We start from the raw sequence: 14,668 nt of genomic DNA on the forward strand, positions 1-14,668 counted from the left end.
GAGGTTGTGGTTTCCAGCAGCAAGCAGGCATTCGTCTGTAAGCAGTGCCCCTGCAACAACCCGCATAGATTCGGTGGTCTGTGGGAGCCGGCTCACAGAGCAAGAGCTGATTCAATTTTTAGGAATTTTACAAGCTTGAAACAGGCCATGGAGGGAGTATTTATCTACGTTGCTGGCTTATCATGCAACCATGTAGCATAGTCCTGGAGAGTGCAAGTATTCAACAACTTTTCTTTTTATTTTTAAAAGATTTTCTTTAATTTTTTTTTGAGAGAGAGAGAGAGCAGGAACAGGGTGGGGGAGAACAGCAGAGGGAGAGGGAGATGTAGGCTTCCCACTGAGCAGGGAGATGGATGAGTGGCTCCATCCCAGGACCCTGAGATCATGACCTGAGCTGAAGGCAGAGACGCTTAACTGACAGCCACCCAGGTGCCCCTTCAACAACTTTTTGAATGATACAGGACAAGTTCCAAAAAATGGCCATGTGTAGGTCAAGCCAAGGTTGAAGGTGTGTATGGAGGACACTTATTTTGAAGGGGCGACTTACAAGCAAAAGATGTCTTGAAGTGAAGAAGCTTTGAGTTCTTATCTACGATGTCCAAATCACCCAAGGGGTACTTGGGATAACGCACTACCTGTGTCCCGTAAATGCTGACGTCTCCTGGTCAGAGGAGATCAACATGGTAAGTTGGAGGACTGAGCAGGCCTATCTTTGGAGGCAGGGACTGAGTGATTGCCTGGCTATGTTGCACTTCTCTGTTGAGAGAAAAAAATGAGAGGCCACTCTATTTTTATTTTATTTTATTTTGTTTTGTTTTGTTTGTTTGGGGGTCACTGTATTTTAAACAGAACAAAACATTTTGTGTTCATCTTAAATTTGTTGTATTCTGTTTGCATGCAGCTGGTTTCTTTCTTGGAGAATGTCCACCCAATGCCATTGGAGACCTCACCCTCAGAGAGCTTATAATCTAGAAGGGGAGACAGCACGTGCCCTGGTCTGGAATCAGGCTCTCCTTAGTAAGTCGAGTTTATTACTCGCTTTTAGAACAAAGGTATAAATAAGAATTGGGCCGTGGGCCAGATGACAGAAATGAGAAGCTTGTTGTAGAGGTTCCTGTTTGCATCTCTGTAGCTACCCCAGAATGTATGCATTTGGTTTGTTCTGAGCCTGACCTTCTGTCAGGCAGAAGTCTCTGGAGTCGGACTCCGGTACTGCACGCAGCAGAGCTACTGTGTTGCTTCCCCTGGGTGCGTCTCATCATCTCATCTTCTCGTGGGTAAGCCATTGCTTTGCATTTCTTAAGAAGCGATTAAAACTTTGCTCTCTCAAGAGAAGACTGGTTCTGAAGGTTTTAATTTGATGACCACATTTGTAGGAGGAAACTGGCATAAGGTAGGCTGCTGAGTGCAGTTTTCCTTTATGTAGTGTAGAGTCTCTTCTGATAAGATCCCCAGAGAAAAGTGGGGTAAGAGGTTTGCTCTTAATGAAAGAGCAGATGATGCTGGTGGTCGTAGGACTTCAGCTTATAAGTTGCCTGTGTTTTTTAGGTAGAGCAGTGACTGACTAGCTGTCCTCCTGACTAACTGTCCTCCTGACCAGTTGTCCTTTAGCTCACGGCAGCAATTCTCCCTCACTGTTGCCCTTCTCCCAACCCTAGACAGGCCAATATATATATATTTTTAAGAATTATTTATTTGTTAGAGAGAGAGCACATGCTAGCGGGAGGGGCAGGGGGAGAGGGAGAAAGAATCCCAAGCAGACTCCACTCTGAGTGGGGAGCTGGATATGGGGCTCGATCTCACAACCCTGAGATCATGACCCCATCTGAAACCAATAGTCGGGGCTCGAGCGATTGCATTACCCAGAGGCTGTTAGACAGGTCAATATCTAACCTTAAGAAGCCATGAACTTAAACCTCTCAAGAGAGCTAGACTCATGTCCTTGCTCGTCATGACCTTGGCAAAGCTCTGACCTCATGAAGGCCTTTTGTAGGGTGGTTTGGGTGTAATCCCATCCAAGGAGGGAGCAGCAATAATGATTTCCAAAGTCCCCTTCAGGTTAGAGGGGTGACCAATGTCACTGAGACTGTGTTACATGGAGCCATGTAACCGCCCAGCCCAATGTCAGATAAGTGGTCTTGGAAGGAAAAATGAGGATGCATTTCAAGAAGTTCGTGCCGTAGAGGGGTTACATGGATTCATAGACCTAAAAACAATGAGACCCTGGAGGTGTGCGGCCATGGTAAACTGAGGGGACTTAGCATGGAGGAGGGTGGGGAGTGGGGAAGGGAGAGGGGAGCGGGGGGCGGGCCATGGGAAGGAAGGCTGTGTGGTTGCTGTTTGCTCAGTGGTTGGTTGTCCTTATGGGGGCAAACGGCTGCACTCAGAGACAGCACCTCTCCCTGTCTTGTCTTGTGATATTGTAATATTCGGGGGTCATTCTCACATCCTGTGTGGTAGTCTCATTGTCATGAGTCTCTTTTCTGAAGGTGTTTTTCTGCCATCATTGTGCCAAGGGAAACAATTCCTCTGCAAGGTTAATAATGGGAAAGGGGATCCTTTAGTTACAACTCCCCAGGGGTGACAGAAGACGTTTGCCAGGAGTTCTGTTGTGAAAACACCATGAGCTCGGGTCCAAATGTTTGGCCACCATAGGAGCTGCCTTTCTGTGCAGAATTACCTCGAGAAACCTGCTGAGGAGATGGCAGGATCTGGGGAAGAAGCTGAGAATTTAAATGGAGTCTCATGAAGGTGCTTAAGGAGCATCTAATGCTTTGGTTGGATTTCTAAAGACGGAGATCCATTTATATAGATATTCTGCGTATATGTAAAATTCTGAATTTCATTACCCAGATACATACATTCAGGACCTAGCTTTCGGCATCCATACACACACACACACACACACACACACACACACACACACCCCACACATATGATAGGAATTTGTGAATATTTGCCAACTAAAGGAAATCGAAACTTGACTGAAGTGTCCTGGGCCCTCTTAGGTGTTGTTCTCTGTTTTGATGAGTGGTTCCCGGATCCTGCCCTGGGCCTCACTCTGCGCTGGCCCTGGACGTGCAGAGGGACAGAGGCTCAGGTCTTGGCTTCCTGGAGCTTATAGTCTTGGGAGGTGAGGGTGGAGAGCAGGACTTTAATCCAGCAGGCACACAAGTAAAGAGAGAGTTAGAAATTGTGACAAGTGCCCTGAAGGAAAGAGAAATAGCACCTTTAAACTTGTGGCTGGGACTCTGACCTGGTGAGCGTGGCTCAGGAGAGCTGTCCCTATGGAGACCATGTTAGCCTGCGATCGGAAAGCTGCACTGGGGCTCACTGGGGGAAGCTGGCGGCTGGAAGAACATCCAGTCAGGGGAGCAGATTCATCCTGTTGGGATAAACGAAGTTCAGGGAAGTTGGGTCCTAAAATATGGGATAGCTTCTCAAACATGAGGAGCAGTACTGCGTCGTGAGGGGACAGGTTCTGATCGGGAATGCCTGGGTTTAAATCCTGGCCCTGTCACTGGCTGAGCATTATTAGGGAAATCACTTCACCCGTGTGTGCCTTAGTTTCCCCATCTGTGAGGCCTCATTGGGTTGTCGTGAAGATCACATGGGTCAATGGGGGGGGGGGGCTCAGGCGGTTCCTGGCACATTGCTCTCGGTGACTTAGTGCACATCAATGACTGAGTTCTAGTGTGCTCCTGTATTAACTAGGAGGGGAAGAAGTCCGATCCGTGAATGTTAAGGAGATTGAACAATTTCCCAGAGATCAAAAGATTAGTTAATGGAAGGTCTGACCCAGGAGGAGAATTTTTGAGAAATTCAGTGCTTTTTCCATGAATTCATTACTCCTCTCTTCATTTACAGAGAGTTCTAATGGTGCGTGTGAGTACTTTGAACCAAAAATGGTATCTTCTCTTCATTAGATTGTTTGCACATTTCTTAAAATTTGTTTGCAAAGGGTTGAGTGTGGCTCTGAGTGACTTGAGTTTGGTGACTAGGTTCAGAGTCTCTTTGGGATCGCCAGTGTCCTCTTAGAATAGAATGGCCTGGTTGTAGGATATCTAAGTCGATTTCAACGTGATGGTCACATTGGCAGCCAGCAGCCCTTACCCAGCCTACGCCAGGCACCTTATTGTTGCGGTGGTGCAGATCCGGGGCACTGGTAGACAAGAATGCATGGTCCTTCTTGAGATTCTACACTTACTGGGGTTTGGTGTTAGACCTGTAAGTCAGTTGTTCCTCCTCCAAGCAGATGGTGCATTGGACAGACAGGGGAGCACAACCGACTCCCTGAAGAAGAACACACCCAGAAGGTGCAGGGATCTCCAAAGTCCCAGATACGGTGAATTCACACCATGACACACTATAAAGGAAGTTCTTTATCATGCTCATCCATGTATGTGTGGGGTGGGATGGGCATCAGAGCCAGAAGAGGACTGAGGCTATCTTGAGAGAGATCTTCATTTTCATCAGATGTCCTTATGTTTGGGGGAAACGTAATGTGACTTTTGGTATATCTGAGTCAGTGTTAATATCTATATCGTGATGGGATTCAAAAATTGAAACTTGAAAGTTTCCAGTTCATTCTTATTCATCATTTGCCATTCTACCTAAGGGTAGATGCTCAGAACCCAAATCTCTTCTAACACAATGAATTCTGTTTCCTATCTGGCTTTAGGTTATGAAAAATAGAATCTTATGTGATAATGATTTCTTCTTTTCAAAGCGTGGTTATCTACATTATCCTATTTGATCCTCGCATTATTCTCCCATGTTATGGGCAAGGGAACCGAGGTTGAGCAAGGCCAGCTGACATCTCTCATTAGTGGGACCTAGGGTGGGACTTCTTTGAACAGTTTGATCCTGATTTTCCAGATGGAGGATTTTGTTGGTTAGAACTCAGATAAGGACTCTCTTAGGTAATCATTTTTAACAAATTAAAATGGCCACCATATGTGCTAGACTTCCCAGCGGAGCTGGGTAGGGTGCTGTGATGGTAGTACACAAAAGAGACCTTTCCTTCTGGAAGATTCTAGGTAGAGTTCCTTCAGGGGCAGGATGTTTGGGGTGCAGGGGTCATGACTGAAACCAGCCACAGTAGTTGGTAGGAACCCAAGGCTGGTTGGATTGTAACTCCTTGGAGCTGGTCTTCTTCTGTTTTAATGAAGAAAAATGTGGGCCGGGGCACCCGGGTGGCTTAGTTGGTTAAGCATCAGATTCTTGGTTTCGGCTCAGGTCATGATCCTGGGGTTCTGGGATTGAGCCCCACCTCTGGCTCTGTACTGGGTGCGGAGCCTACTTAAGATTCTTTCTCTCCCTCTCCCTTTGCCCCTCCCAACTCTCTCCCTCTCTTAAAAAAAAAAAGTGAGGAAAAAAGGGCAAAACTCCCCAAAACCTCAACATGGACATTTCATGCAGCTTCTTTCTCCCACAGGGCTTGGTAAATTAACTAGACTGAAAATTTTCTCCTTATTTGTGTATCTCCTTTCCCACATGTCCTGAACATTCTCTGTATGTTTAAAGTAGCAATTTTGGGGGCACCTGCGTGGCTCAGATGGTTAAACATCTGCCTTTAGCTTGAGTCATGATCCCAGGGTGCTGGGATTGAGTCCCACATGGGGCTCCCCCAGCAGTAGGGAGTCTGCTTCTCCCTCTCCATCTACCCTTACCCCTGCTTGTGCTCACTCTCTCTCTCTCTCTGTCAAATGAATAAATAAAATCTTAAAAAAAAAAAGTAGCCATTTTAATTTAGTTGGATAAATAGGCAAAACTTTCATGCTGAGTCTCCTGTAATCTCTTGCTTGTGTGAAACCTGAGGTTGTAGGACGGCTAGGTTGTCACCTCAAGGATATCCTGAAATTAGTTGCTTTTTTCCTCTCGAAAAGCCACTTTCGTCTAATCTTCCCTTAACAGCCAGTCTAAAGCGGCCCCCAAGTGACTCTCCAAACACCGCTCTGTTTTGTTTCATCAAAGCAGATTCCAGCATCTGCCACTTTCTTGTTCATTCATTTGCCTCTTTTTTCGCCCTCCATCTCCCCCCCCCCCCCAGTTTCAAACTGCACGTGAGCAGGGACCCTGCCCTTTTTGTTCGGGGCTGCCTCCCAGAGCCTCAGACAGAGGCTGGGCCCACAGAGGCACACTGACTGTGGGTTTGCTAAATTAACAAACTTCTCTTGATGCGGTTTTCTGATTTTTGTTTTCTTTTATCTAAAGATTGAAAAATTGGCGAGCAGCATGTTTTGCCCACTGAAACTCATCCTGATGCCAGTGTTACTGGGTAAGTAGAAACCAAGGGACCAAGGAGGGGGCTTGATTTCTTGTAAGTCTCGTGCAGTTTCAAAAGGCAATTTTATATATTTTCATTTCCCCCTTGGTTTGTTGAAAACGGGAAACCCTAACCTGGAACTTTGGCATTTTGCTGGAACAGCTGTTTCTGAAGCCGGGGAGCAAACGCTTTCTTGAAAAGCTGAATCTTCCACTGTTTCTGTTAGACACTGGAGGCCTCCGGGGCCTGAGCTGGGGGTTCTGGGACCTTCCTTTGGGCTACAAAGAAAGTGTCTCGCCGGCATTCCCGGACTCTCAGTTGTGACTTGAAAAACCACAGCTAGTGTCAGATCAGGAAATGGAATCACTGGAGAGCCCAGAATCCCTGCAGCCGTATTCACGCTTTTACCATTCCAGCCTTCTTGTAGTTCTGCAAATACATCGGGCTCTTTCACAGTCCGGGCCAGTTTCTTTTGCCAAGAACTTTCCTCTCCTCACCTTCCCTGGGCAAGCCTGCCTAAGCCTTCCTGACACTTCAGAGTTCTCCTTAAACTCTGCTTCCGTCTAAAAACCTCCTCAGGCTGTGTACTCTCTTGTTCTCGAACCCTCCGAACCCTCTGCACTCAGGGCTGCTGCTTGTGGCTCAGCGGTTCTTTCTAAGTGGTTCACCTCTCTCCCGGCCTTTTCTCTTTATCCACAGATCTAGCTCTATGGGAGGAATAAACGACTCAGGATGTTCTTTGCTCTCATTGTCTCTTATTTTCCTTCATCATCATCATCATCTTATTATTATTATTTGTACCTGGGCGTAGTAACCTAAACACCAACTCAGCCAAGTAGAAAAAGAAATGTCTTTGCTGTAATTCCAGGGAACAGAGAGTGTGCACCCAGGCAGACAGACATACGGACACCCACCCCACCTCCCCGGAAAATAGGATGTGTTTAAGAGAATTTGTTTTCACAGCTGTCATGCTCTGAGGTCTTTAAAGATTTTTTATTATTTATTTATTTGACAGACAGAGATCACAAGTAGGTAGAGAGAGAGAGAGAGGAGAAGCAGGCTCCCTGCTGAGCAGAGAGCCCGATGTGGGACTCGATCCCAGTACCCTGGGATCATGACCCGAGCCAAAGGCAGAGGCTTTAACCCACTGAGCCACCCAGGCGCCCCGCTCTGGGGTCTTTAGACATTGCCTCAGAGGTGTGGGAAGCAGCCCAGTCTTCTAACCTCCCAGCCCGAGTTAACAAGCCAGTCTTGGAGCTAATGACTTGGTGGTATCAAGGGGCATTCTGTTTCTTTGTAGAGAGGTTTGCCCTCCTTTGTAGAAAGTCTCATTTCTTCAGCCATTTCTCTACAAAGGTGACCCTTTGTAGAGGTGGAAGCTTCTCTTCACTCCCATGGCTGCACCTGCTGTCCAGCTGCCCTTCACTTACTTCCGCATACAGCGCTCTCCGCAGTAGATTAAACGCACTTCTTACACCTTTAACCACACGTCAGGCTGCTCAGCTCTTCCTTACAGGAAAATTCCAGATTGGCTTTGGAGCTAATTTTGATTTCTTTCAAAACAAGCCCCTCCGGAGGGTTTAGCGTTCCTGTTTTCTTTTCCGTCTTCCCTACTGTGTGCCTGCTGTTGGGCAGCAAGTGAACTGTCTTCTCTCGGGCCAACAGCTTGCACGGAAGGGCTGGCACGCTTTCTGTTTATTCCCACATGCGTTCCCTTGGCTCGTCCTCCACATAAACCGGCCAGCATCTAAACGTGGCTTTCTTGATGCTGTTGTCTCTTTGCATAGAGCACATCTTGTAAAAACAGAAATATCCGTGTGATGGTTTTCTCTTTTAGTGAAAAGAGAAAGGCCTTGAGGAATATACAGATAGCGGAGCGGTGCATGCTGTAAAACACCGTGAGGCTGAGCAGCCAGGGCTGATGGCCAAGCTGGAATGGGAAGGTGGGGAGAAGACAAGCACAAAGGAAATTCAAGGGGAGAGCTGTGTTCTGGATTGGCCTCATTTTTTTTTTTTTTTTAAAGAATGTTTTCTTTTAATTCTTTTTTTAAAAAGATTTTATGTATTTGTTAGAGAGAGTATGTGCAAGTGAGTGGGGGGAGTGGCAGGGGGACAGACAGACTCTGGGCTGAGCACAGAGCCTGACGCGGGGCTCAACCCCAGGCCCCTGAGATCCTGACCTGAGCCCTAACTGAGAATCTGATGCTTAACCGACTGAACCACCCAGGCGCCCCTGTATGGGCCTAATTACAAGGACCTCTAGGACAGTCAGAATTGCCAGCAAAGTCAGAGTAAGCTTCTGAAAAGGAACTAAAGAAAAGGAAAAGAGGAAGGAAGCCAAAAATACCTTTAAAAAGCCAAAATATTGGCTTTTCAAATAGGGAACCCATGGGAAACTAGGAGCAAGAGACATCTCATTTCCTGTTTATGGATGTCTCAATTCATGACTTGAAAGGAGGATGTCAGGGTTTCTCTTCTTTCTTTAGAAAGGAGCTTGGAGAAAGGAATTCTAGAAAATGGGGAAGGGTCCAGCTGGGAGAATGGGAGCAGACATGCATTTTTGCACAACGAAGATTGTAGAACCCCTCTGACTTGGGAGGCTTGTGTGTAACTAGAGGGTATCTCTCTTACCTTTGGGAATGTCATGCTGGCTTGAGTGACAGGCCTCTGAGGACGTCGTCCATGTCGGGTCATCTGGGGAGGGAAGATGTAGAGTTATTTAGTGATTGATACTGATTTTTTTTGTTGTTGTTATTTGTCTAAACGATATCTCCTCTTGCCTTTGACTTCTATAGATTATTCCTTGGGCCTCAATGACTTGATTGTTTCCTCCCTTGAGCTAACAGTCCGTGTGGGTGATTCAGCCCTGCTGGGATGTGTTTTCCAGAGCACAGAAGAGAAGCGTGTGACCAAGATAGACTGGACGGTCTCATCAGGAGAGCACGCCAAGGTAACAAGGAGGGAATATTACTGTTGAAGCCCTGGCCAATGGTGTCAGGAGAAGGGAGCGGGGGGGATGAGGGAGAACCAGGTCATCAGGTGTCATGAGATGGTGTTGCAAGAGTCTGGGCTCTGAAGCTTGTCAGGACTGGGCCTCTTCCTAGCTTAGCCCTTTGGCTGCGTCATCAGCTGGGCAAGTTACTCAACCTTGTTGAACTTCACCTTCCTCATCTGTGAAAATGAAGGTCATTATCATAATGGTAATGCTTACCTTTTGGGTCATTGAGAAGTCATGGAAGACATGCACATAAAATTCTTTTTGTTTCTTTTCTTGATGTCTGCCTTTTGTAGAGTAGTATAGATGGGTGGGAGGACTGAGAAGGGTGAGAATGTGGGCCTAGACAGAAGAGGCATGAGAATGATGTCACAGGAATCTTTTGTGGGGGAGAGGACCAGATTCTTTGAGCATTCCGTGCCCCATTTATGTGCTCGGGCATCACCTCTCTCTCCTTCATGGCTATTTCAAATGTTCAAGTGTTGGGATCGGCTGATGTAGCATGGCTGAGGGAGGGTCTTTCATGGGAGCTCTTTGGAGTGGGAAACGGTATATAAACCTCGTTAGAGGTTCTATGGAGATATTTGTATCTTAGGATCATTTTAAAATACATCCTAAGTAATGGGTTACTAACAGTAAGGTCTCAAAGTTTGCTACTGAAATACTCTTTCTGTAGCTCATAACATGTTATTCCTATAATGCTATTCTCACTCAAATTTTTATTAGTATTTTTAATCATAAGAGGGATAGGCCCATGGCGTAAGTAGGAATAAGAATTTCTGGGGGCGCCTGTGTGGCTCAGTGGATTAAGTCTCTGCCTTCTGCTCAGGTCCTGATCTCAGGGTCCTGGGATTGAGCCCTGCATCGGGCTCTCTGCTCGGCAGGGAGCCTGCTTCCTCCTCTCTCTCTGCCTGCCTCTCTGCCTACTTGTGATCTCTGTCAAATAAATAAATAAAATCTTAAAAAAAAAAAAAAAGGATTTCCCAGGGCTCTCCGTCCCAGCCTGGAAACCACACCCTGAGGATGACTCCTTCTCAGGCTGTGTGATATGCTGCCTGGAGGAGGGCAGAACGGGGAGGAGCAACAGCTAACACACCAGCCAGAGATTATCACAACTCCCAGTCTGAGGGATTGCATCATGCCTTTGAGTGCCATCCAGCCCAGGGGCCATGGCAGAAAATAGGGTGAACAGGAGAAAAGGTTTTCAAAAATTCTGAGTTGAATCCCCAGAGTGGTCTTCAGAGTGGGTATTACATTTTACCTTAAACGGTAAGAAATGACTATGCTTCACAATTTGCCCTTGTATAAAATAAGGCACCAGGCCTTGTTCTAGTTAGAGCATTGCCTGGCACATTCTTATTATTATTTCTTATTATTCTTACTATTCTTATTATCTTATTATTCACTGGGTACCAAGTACTTTTTGATCATGATGATGATGATGATGGTGGTGATGATGATGGTGGTGGTAGTGATGATGGTGGTGTTTGTGATGGTGGTGATGATGATGGTGGTGGTGGTGGTGATGATAATGACGGTGGTGGTGGTGGTGATGGTGGTGGTGGTGATGGTGATGATGGTGGTGATGGTGATGATGGTGGTGAAAGTGATGATGGTGATGATGATGATGGTGGTGGTGGTGATAATGATGGTGGTGATGATGGTGGTGGTGGTAGTGGTGATGGTGATGATGATGGTGGTGCTGGTGGTGGTGATGATGGTGATGATGATGGTAATGGTGATGATGGTGGTAGTGATGCTGCCACTGGCACAGAACAGGGTCTTTTGGATCCAGACTCCTAGGTCTGGTGCCAGTGACTCTAGATTTTCCCCGATGTTGTGTTGCCTTCCAGGAGGATTATGTGCTGTACTATTATGCCAACCTCAGTGTGCCTGTGGGGCGCTTCAAGAATCGTGTGCACTTGGTGGGGGACATCTTACGCAACGATGGTTCTCTCCTGCTCCAAAATGTGGAAGACGCTGACCAGGGAACCTATACCTGTGAAATCCGGCTGGAAAAGGAGAGCCTGGTGTTCAAAAAAGCAGTGGTGCTACATGTACTACCGGAGGAACCCAAAGGTACGTGAATGGGCAGGAGGAGGGTGAAGAGGCAAGAGATTTAGTGTGCAGAGAAGGAAGGGAATAGATTTTGTTCAATGAATGCCAGCCTTTGGTCCAGATATGTACAACAGAGTGAGTCCACACTGATGGGTGCTCTTTAAATAAAAATAATGAGAACGATTATTTTATTTTATTATTTTTAGAAGATTTTATTGATTTATTTAGGGGAGTATGGGGAGGAAAAGAGGGAGAGGGGCAAGCAGACTCTAGAGTGAGCTTGGAGCCCCATGTGGGGCTTGATCTCACAACCCTGAGATCATGATCTGAGCCAAAATCAAGAGCTGGTTGCTTAACCAACTGAGTCACACAGGCGCCCTAAGAATGATTATTTTGTGATTACCTTACATGTGTCCATCCTTGTGAAAATGCTGTGTAGGAGGTATTGATCCTTTCATTTTACAGATGAAGTCACTGAGGCTTAGAGAGGCTTAGATGTGACTTGCCCAAGCACACGTATTTATTAAATGGCGTATCTGGTACTTGAACCCTGACACCTCCGACAACAAAGTCCCTATTCCTTTTACTCTACCCTGGTGCTTCCCATCAGTTATCCACACTGATGCCATGTCCATATCTCGTAGGTTCCTGTGTTAAGTTCTGGAGATAGAAAAAAGATGAGATCTCTCTAACTTCTTTGGACTTCATTTTCTCATTTGTCCATGGAGGGAGTGGCTTTCGTAGACTGTGGTTTTAAGCTGTGCCCTGATGAAGCCTGAAGGTTCAGCAAACCTGGTAGGCTGCACAAAGGGTGAGAACAGCCCAGAGGCCTGGGACAGGTAGGACCTCAGGCTCCTACCTCAACTGCAACCAAAGTCCTTTCTCTTTTTCCTGTTTTATTCACTGGGCTGCCAGGTAAGAGTTTGTTTAAAGAAAGAATTCTGCTGCTTCAAAAAAGTTTGAAGACGGCAGAATTAGCTACATTCTTTGAAAGTGTGCAATGAGGGAACAGTTCGTGGCCTCAGGAAAGCTTGCAGTCTAGCTAGGGAGCTAAAATCTGGACCTCCTCCCCTCCCCCAGCTGTTTGGGTTGGGTCTGTGAGCGAGCTCCTTTGGAGCACCTGGTGCTCCTCGTTGGTGACACTTACCACACCTATCCAGTGTGTCTTCGCTGTTCGTGTGGGTCTGTATTCTCTGTCCTCTGTTCAGCCCTGGACACCATGCCTGGCACAGAGTAAGCAATCAATAAACATTCGCCAAATGAGTGAATTTCTTGAATTAGTATCCCTCACTTGAATCCACTTTCTAAAAAACTGGATTTGGAATTGTAGAAGGAATAGTAGAAGGTGGCCTCTGGCCTCTCTCCTCCTTTTTCCTACCTTTTTTTTTTCTTTTCTTTTTCTACTTTTTTTCTTTTCTTTCTTTCTTTTTTTTTTTTAAAGATTTTATTTATTTATTTGACAGACAAAGATCACAAGTAGGCAGAGAGGCAGGCAGAGAGAAAGGAAGGGAAGCAGGCTCCCTGCTGAGCAGAGAGCCCGATGCGGGGCTCGATCCCAGGACCCTGGGATCATGACCTGAGCCGAAGGCAGAGGCTTTAATCCACTGAGCCACCCAGGCACCCCTTTTCTTTTCTTTTTTTTTTTTTTTTTTAATTATGTTGTGTTAGTCGCCATACAGTACTTAGTTAGTTTTTGATGTAGTGTTCCATGATTCATTGTTTACATATAACACCCAGTGCTCATTGTAATACGTGCCCTCCTTAATACCCATCACCGGGCTCACCCATCCCCTCAACCCCCTCTCCTCTAAAACTCTCAGTTTGTTTCCTGGAGTCTGCAGTCTCTCATGATTCATCTCCCCCTTTGATTTCAATTGACATTTTTCTTTTGCTTTTCAAAGCTGTATTTCTCCAGAAAGAGGAAAGGAATCAGGTGTTTCTCCAAGGATTATCTTTGGGCTACTCCTTTCTGCTTTGTCTTCTGATGCCTTGCCCAGACACAAGCATGGTGTACAATGTGGGCAGCTGTTCCCTCTTTGAAGAGACACAGAAGGCATGAACTGAAAGCCAGTTTCACAACCGGAGAATCCATGGAAACAGTCCAGAGCAATTTTAGGGTTAGTCACATAACTTCCCACTAGTCCCTGGAGCAACCTGTGTTTTTCCTTCAAGCCAGAAAGGGGGTAGAGCCAACTCCTCAAAATGTGCCTGGTGGCCACTGGGCAGTTGTGCAGCTTGCTTGACGGAGGTTGTCTTCCCCCATGTGAAGCCTCTATACTTTCTTCCACAAAGTTTACTCATCAGTTTATAATCATTCTATGCTTCTACTCCTTCACTTCCTTTTCTCTTGGTTCTTATTTTAAATACTATAAGCAATATTCTTCTAAAAATTTTTTAAAATAATTTTTTAAAGATTCCATTTATTTGATAGAAAGAGTAGAGAGGGAGTGAGAGAGCATGAGTCGGGGTGGGGGGGCGAGGGGCAGAGGGAGAGGGAGAGGGAGAAGACTGCCTGCTCAGTGGGGAGCTGGATGCGGGGCTCAGTCCCAGGACCCTGAGATCATGACCTGACCCGAAGGGAGACGCTTAACCCACTGAGTCACCCAGATGCCCCTATAGGCAATATTCTTGTAAATAAAAATAATGTTAACTTCCTGTACCTTTGCTCTAGAATCAGTTCTCCTTCCACTGATGTGAGGTGGCACAGAATAGTGAGTGAGAGCTTGGGCTTTTCTTCCCTCAGGCCTGGGTTTATGTGCTGGCTCTGCCTTTTACGGGCCATTGTGCCCTTGGGCTCTCTCACCTTCTTCCTCTGAAAATGGGAGAACAACAGCACATATCTCAAAATACTGTAATGACTAGCTGACATGCTACATACACGGTGTCTGACACATGCCTGGTACCATGAAAGGTGCAGGATCGTTCAGTGTTTATTATTGCATTTTATTTTATCTTGTTTTATTTATTTATGTATGTATTCATATAATTTTTTAAAAGATTTTATTTATTTGAGAGAGAGAGAATGAGAGAGAGCATGGGAAGGGGAAGAGTCAGAGGGAGAAACAGACTCCCCCTTGAGCAAGGAGCCCGATGCGGGACTCGATCCTGGGACTCCAGAATCATGATGTGCGCTGAAGGCAATGGCTTAACCAACTGAGCCACCCAGGTGCCCTTATTACTACATTAAAAAAAATAAAGTTCAGTTCTTAATGTACTTTTAGATTTAGAGGGACTCCCCCCCCAACTGATGTTCTTTGGAGTGAATTTTTATTACTTTCAAAATGATTCCCTCCATAGAGTTTCAAGTTCATAATATTTTCTCTTGGTTTCCTCCTATCGTGCATCTC

General features: G+C 46.0%; 1 protein-coding gene across 3 annotated transcripts in view; it reads left to right on the forward strand.

Moving 5' to 3' along the window:
• The first annotated feature begins 66 nt into the window (after positions 1–66).
• Positions 67–14,668, forward strand: part of JAML (junction adhesion molecule like) — a 28,608-nt gene continuing 14,006 nt past the window's right edge. Inside the window, exons 1-5 of one of the 3 annotated variants that reach the window (XM_080817840.1) lie at positions 67–683; positions 902–1,017; positions 6,217–6,280; positions 9,064–9,218; positions 11,117–11,342. In XM_080817840.1, the coding sequence (XP_080673966.1) occupies positions 6,238–6,280; positions 9,064–9,218; positions 11,117–11,342 (424 nt within the window). In that variant the 5' untranslated portion in view covers positions 67–683; positions 902–1,017; positions 6,217–6,237. Of the gene's footprint in view, positions 684–901; positions 1,018–1,123; positions 1,278–6,216; positions 6,281–9,063; positions 9,219–11,116; positions 11,343–14,668 lie in introns of those variants that run through there. The other 2 variants (XM_080817842.1, XM_080817841.1) reach the window with 2 other exon arrangements.

The sequence above is a fragment of the Martes martes genome (genome assembly GCF_963455335.1).
Source record: "Martes martes genome assembly, chromosome: 10".
Lineage (NCBI taxonomy): Eukaryota > Metazoa > Chordata > Mammalia > Carnivora > Mustelidae > Martes > Martes martes.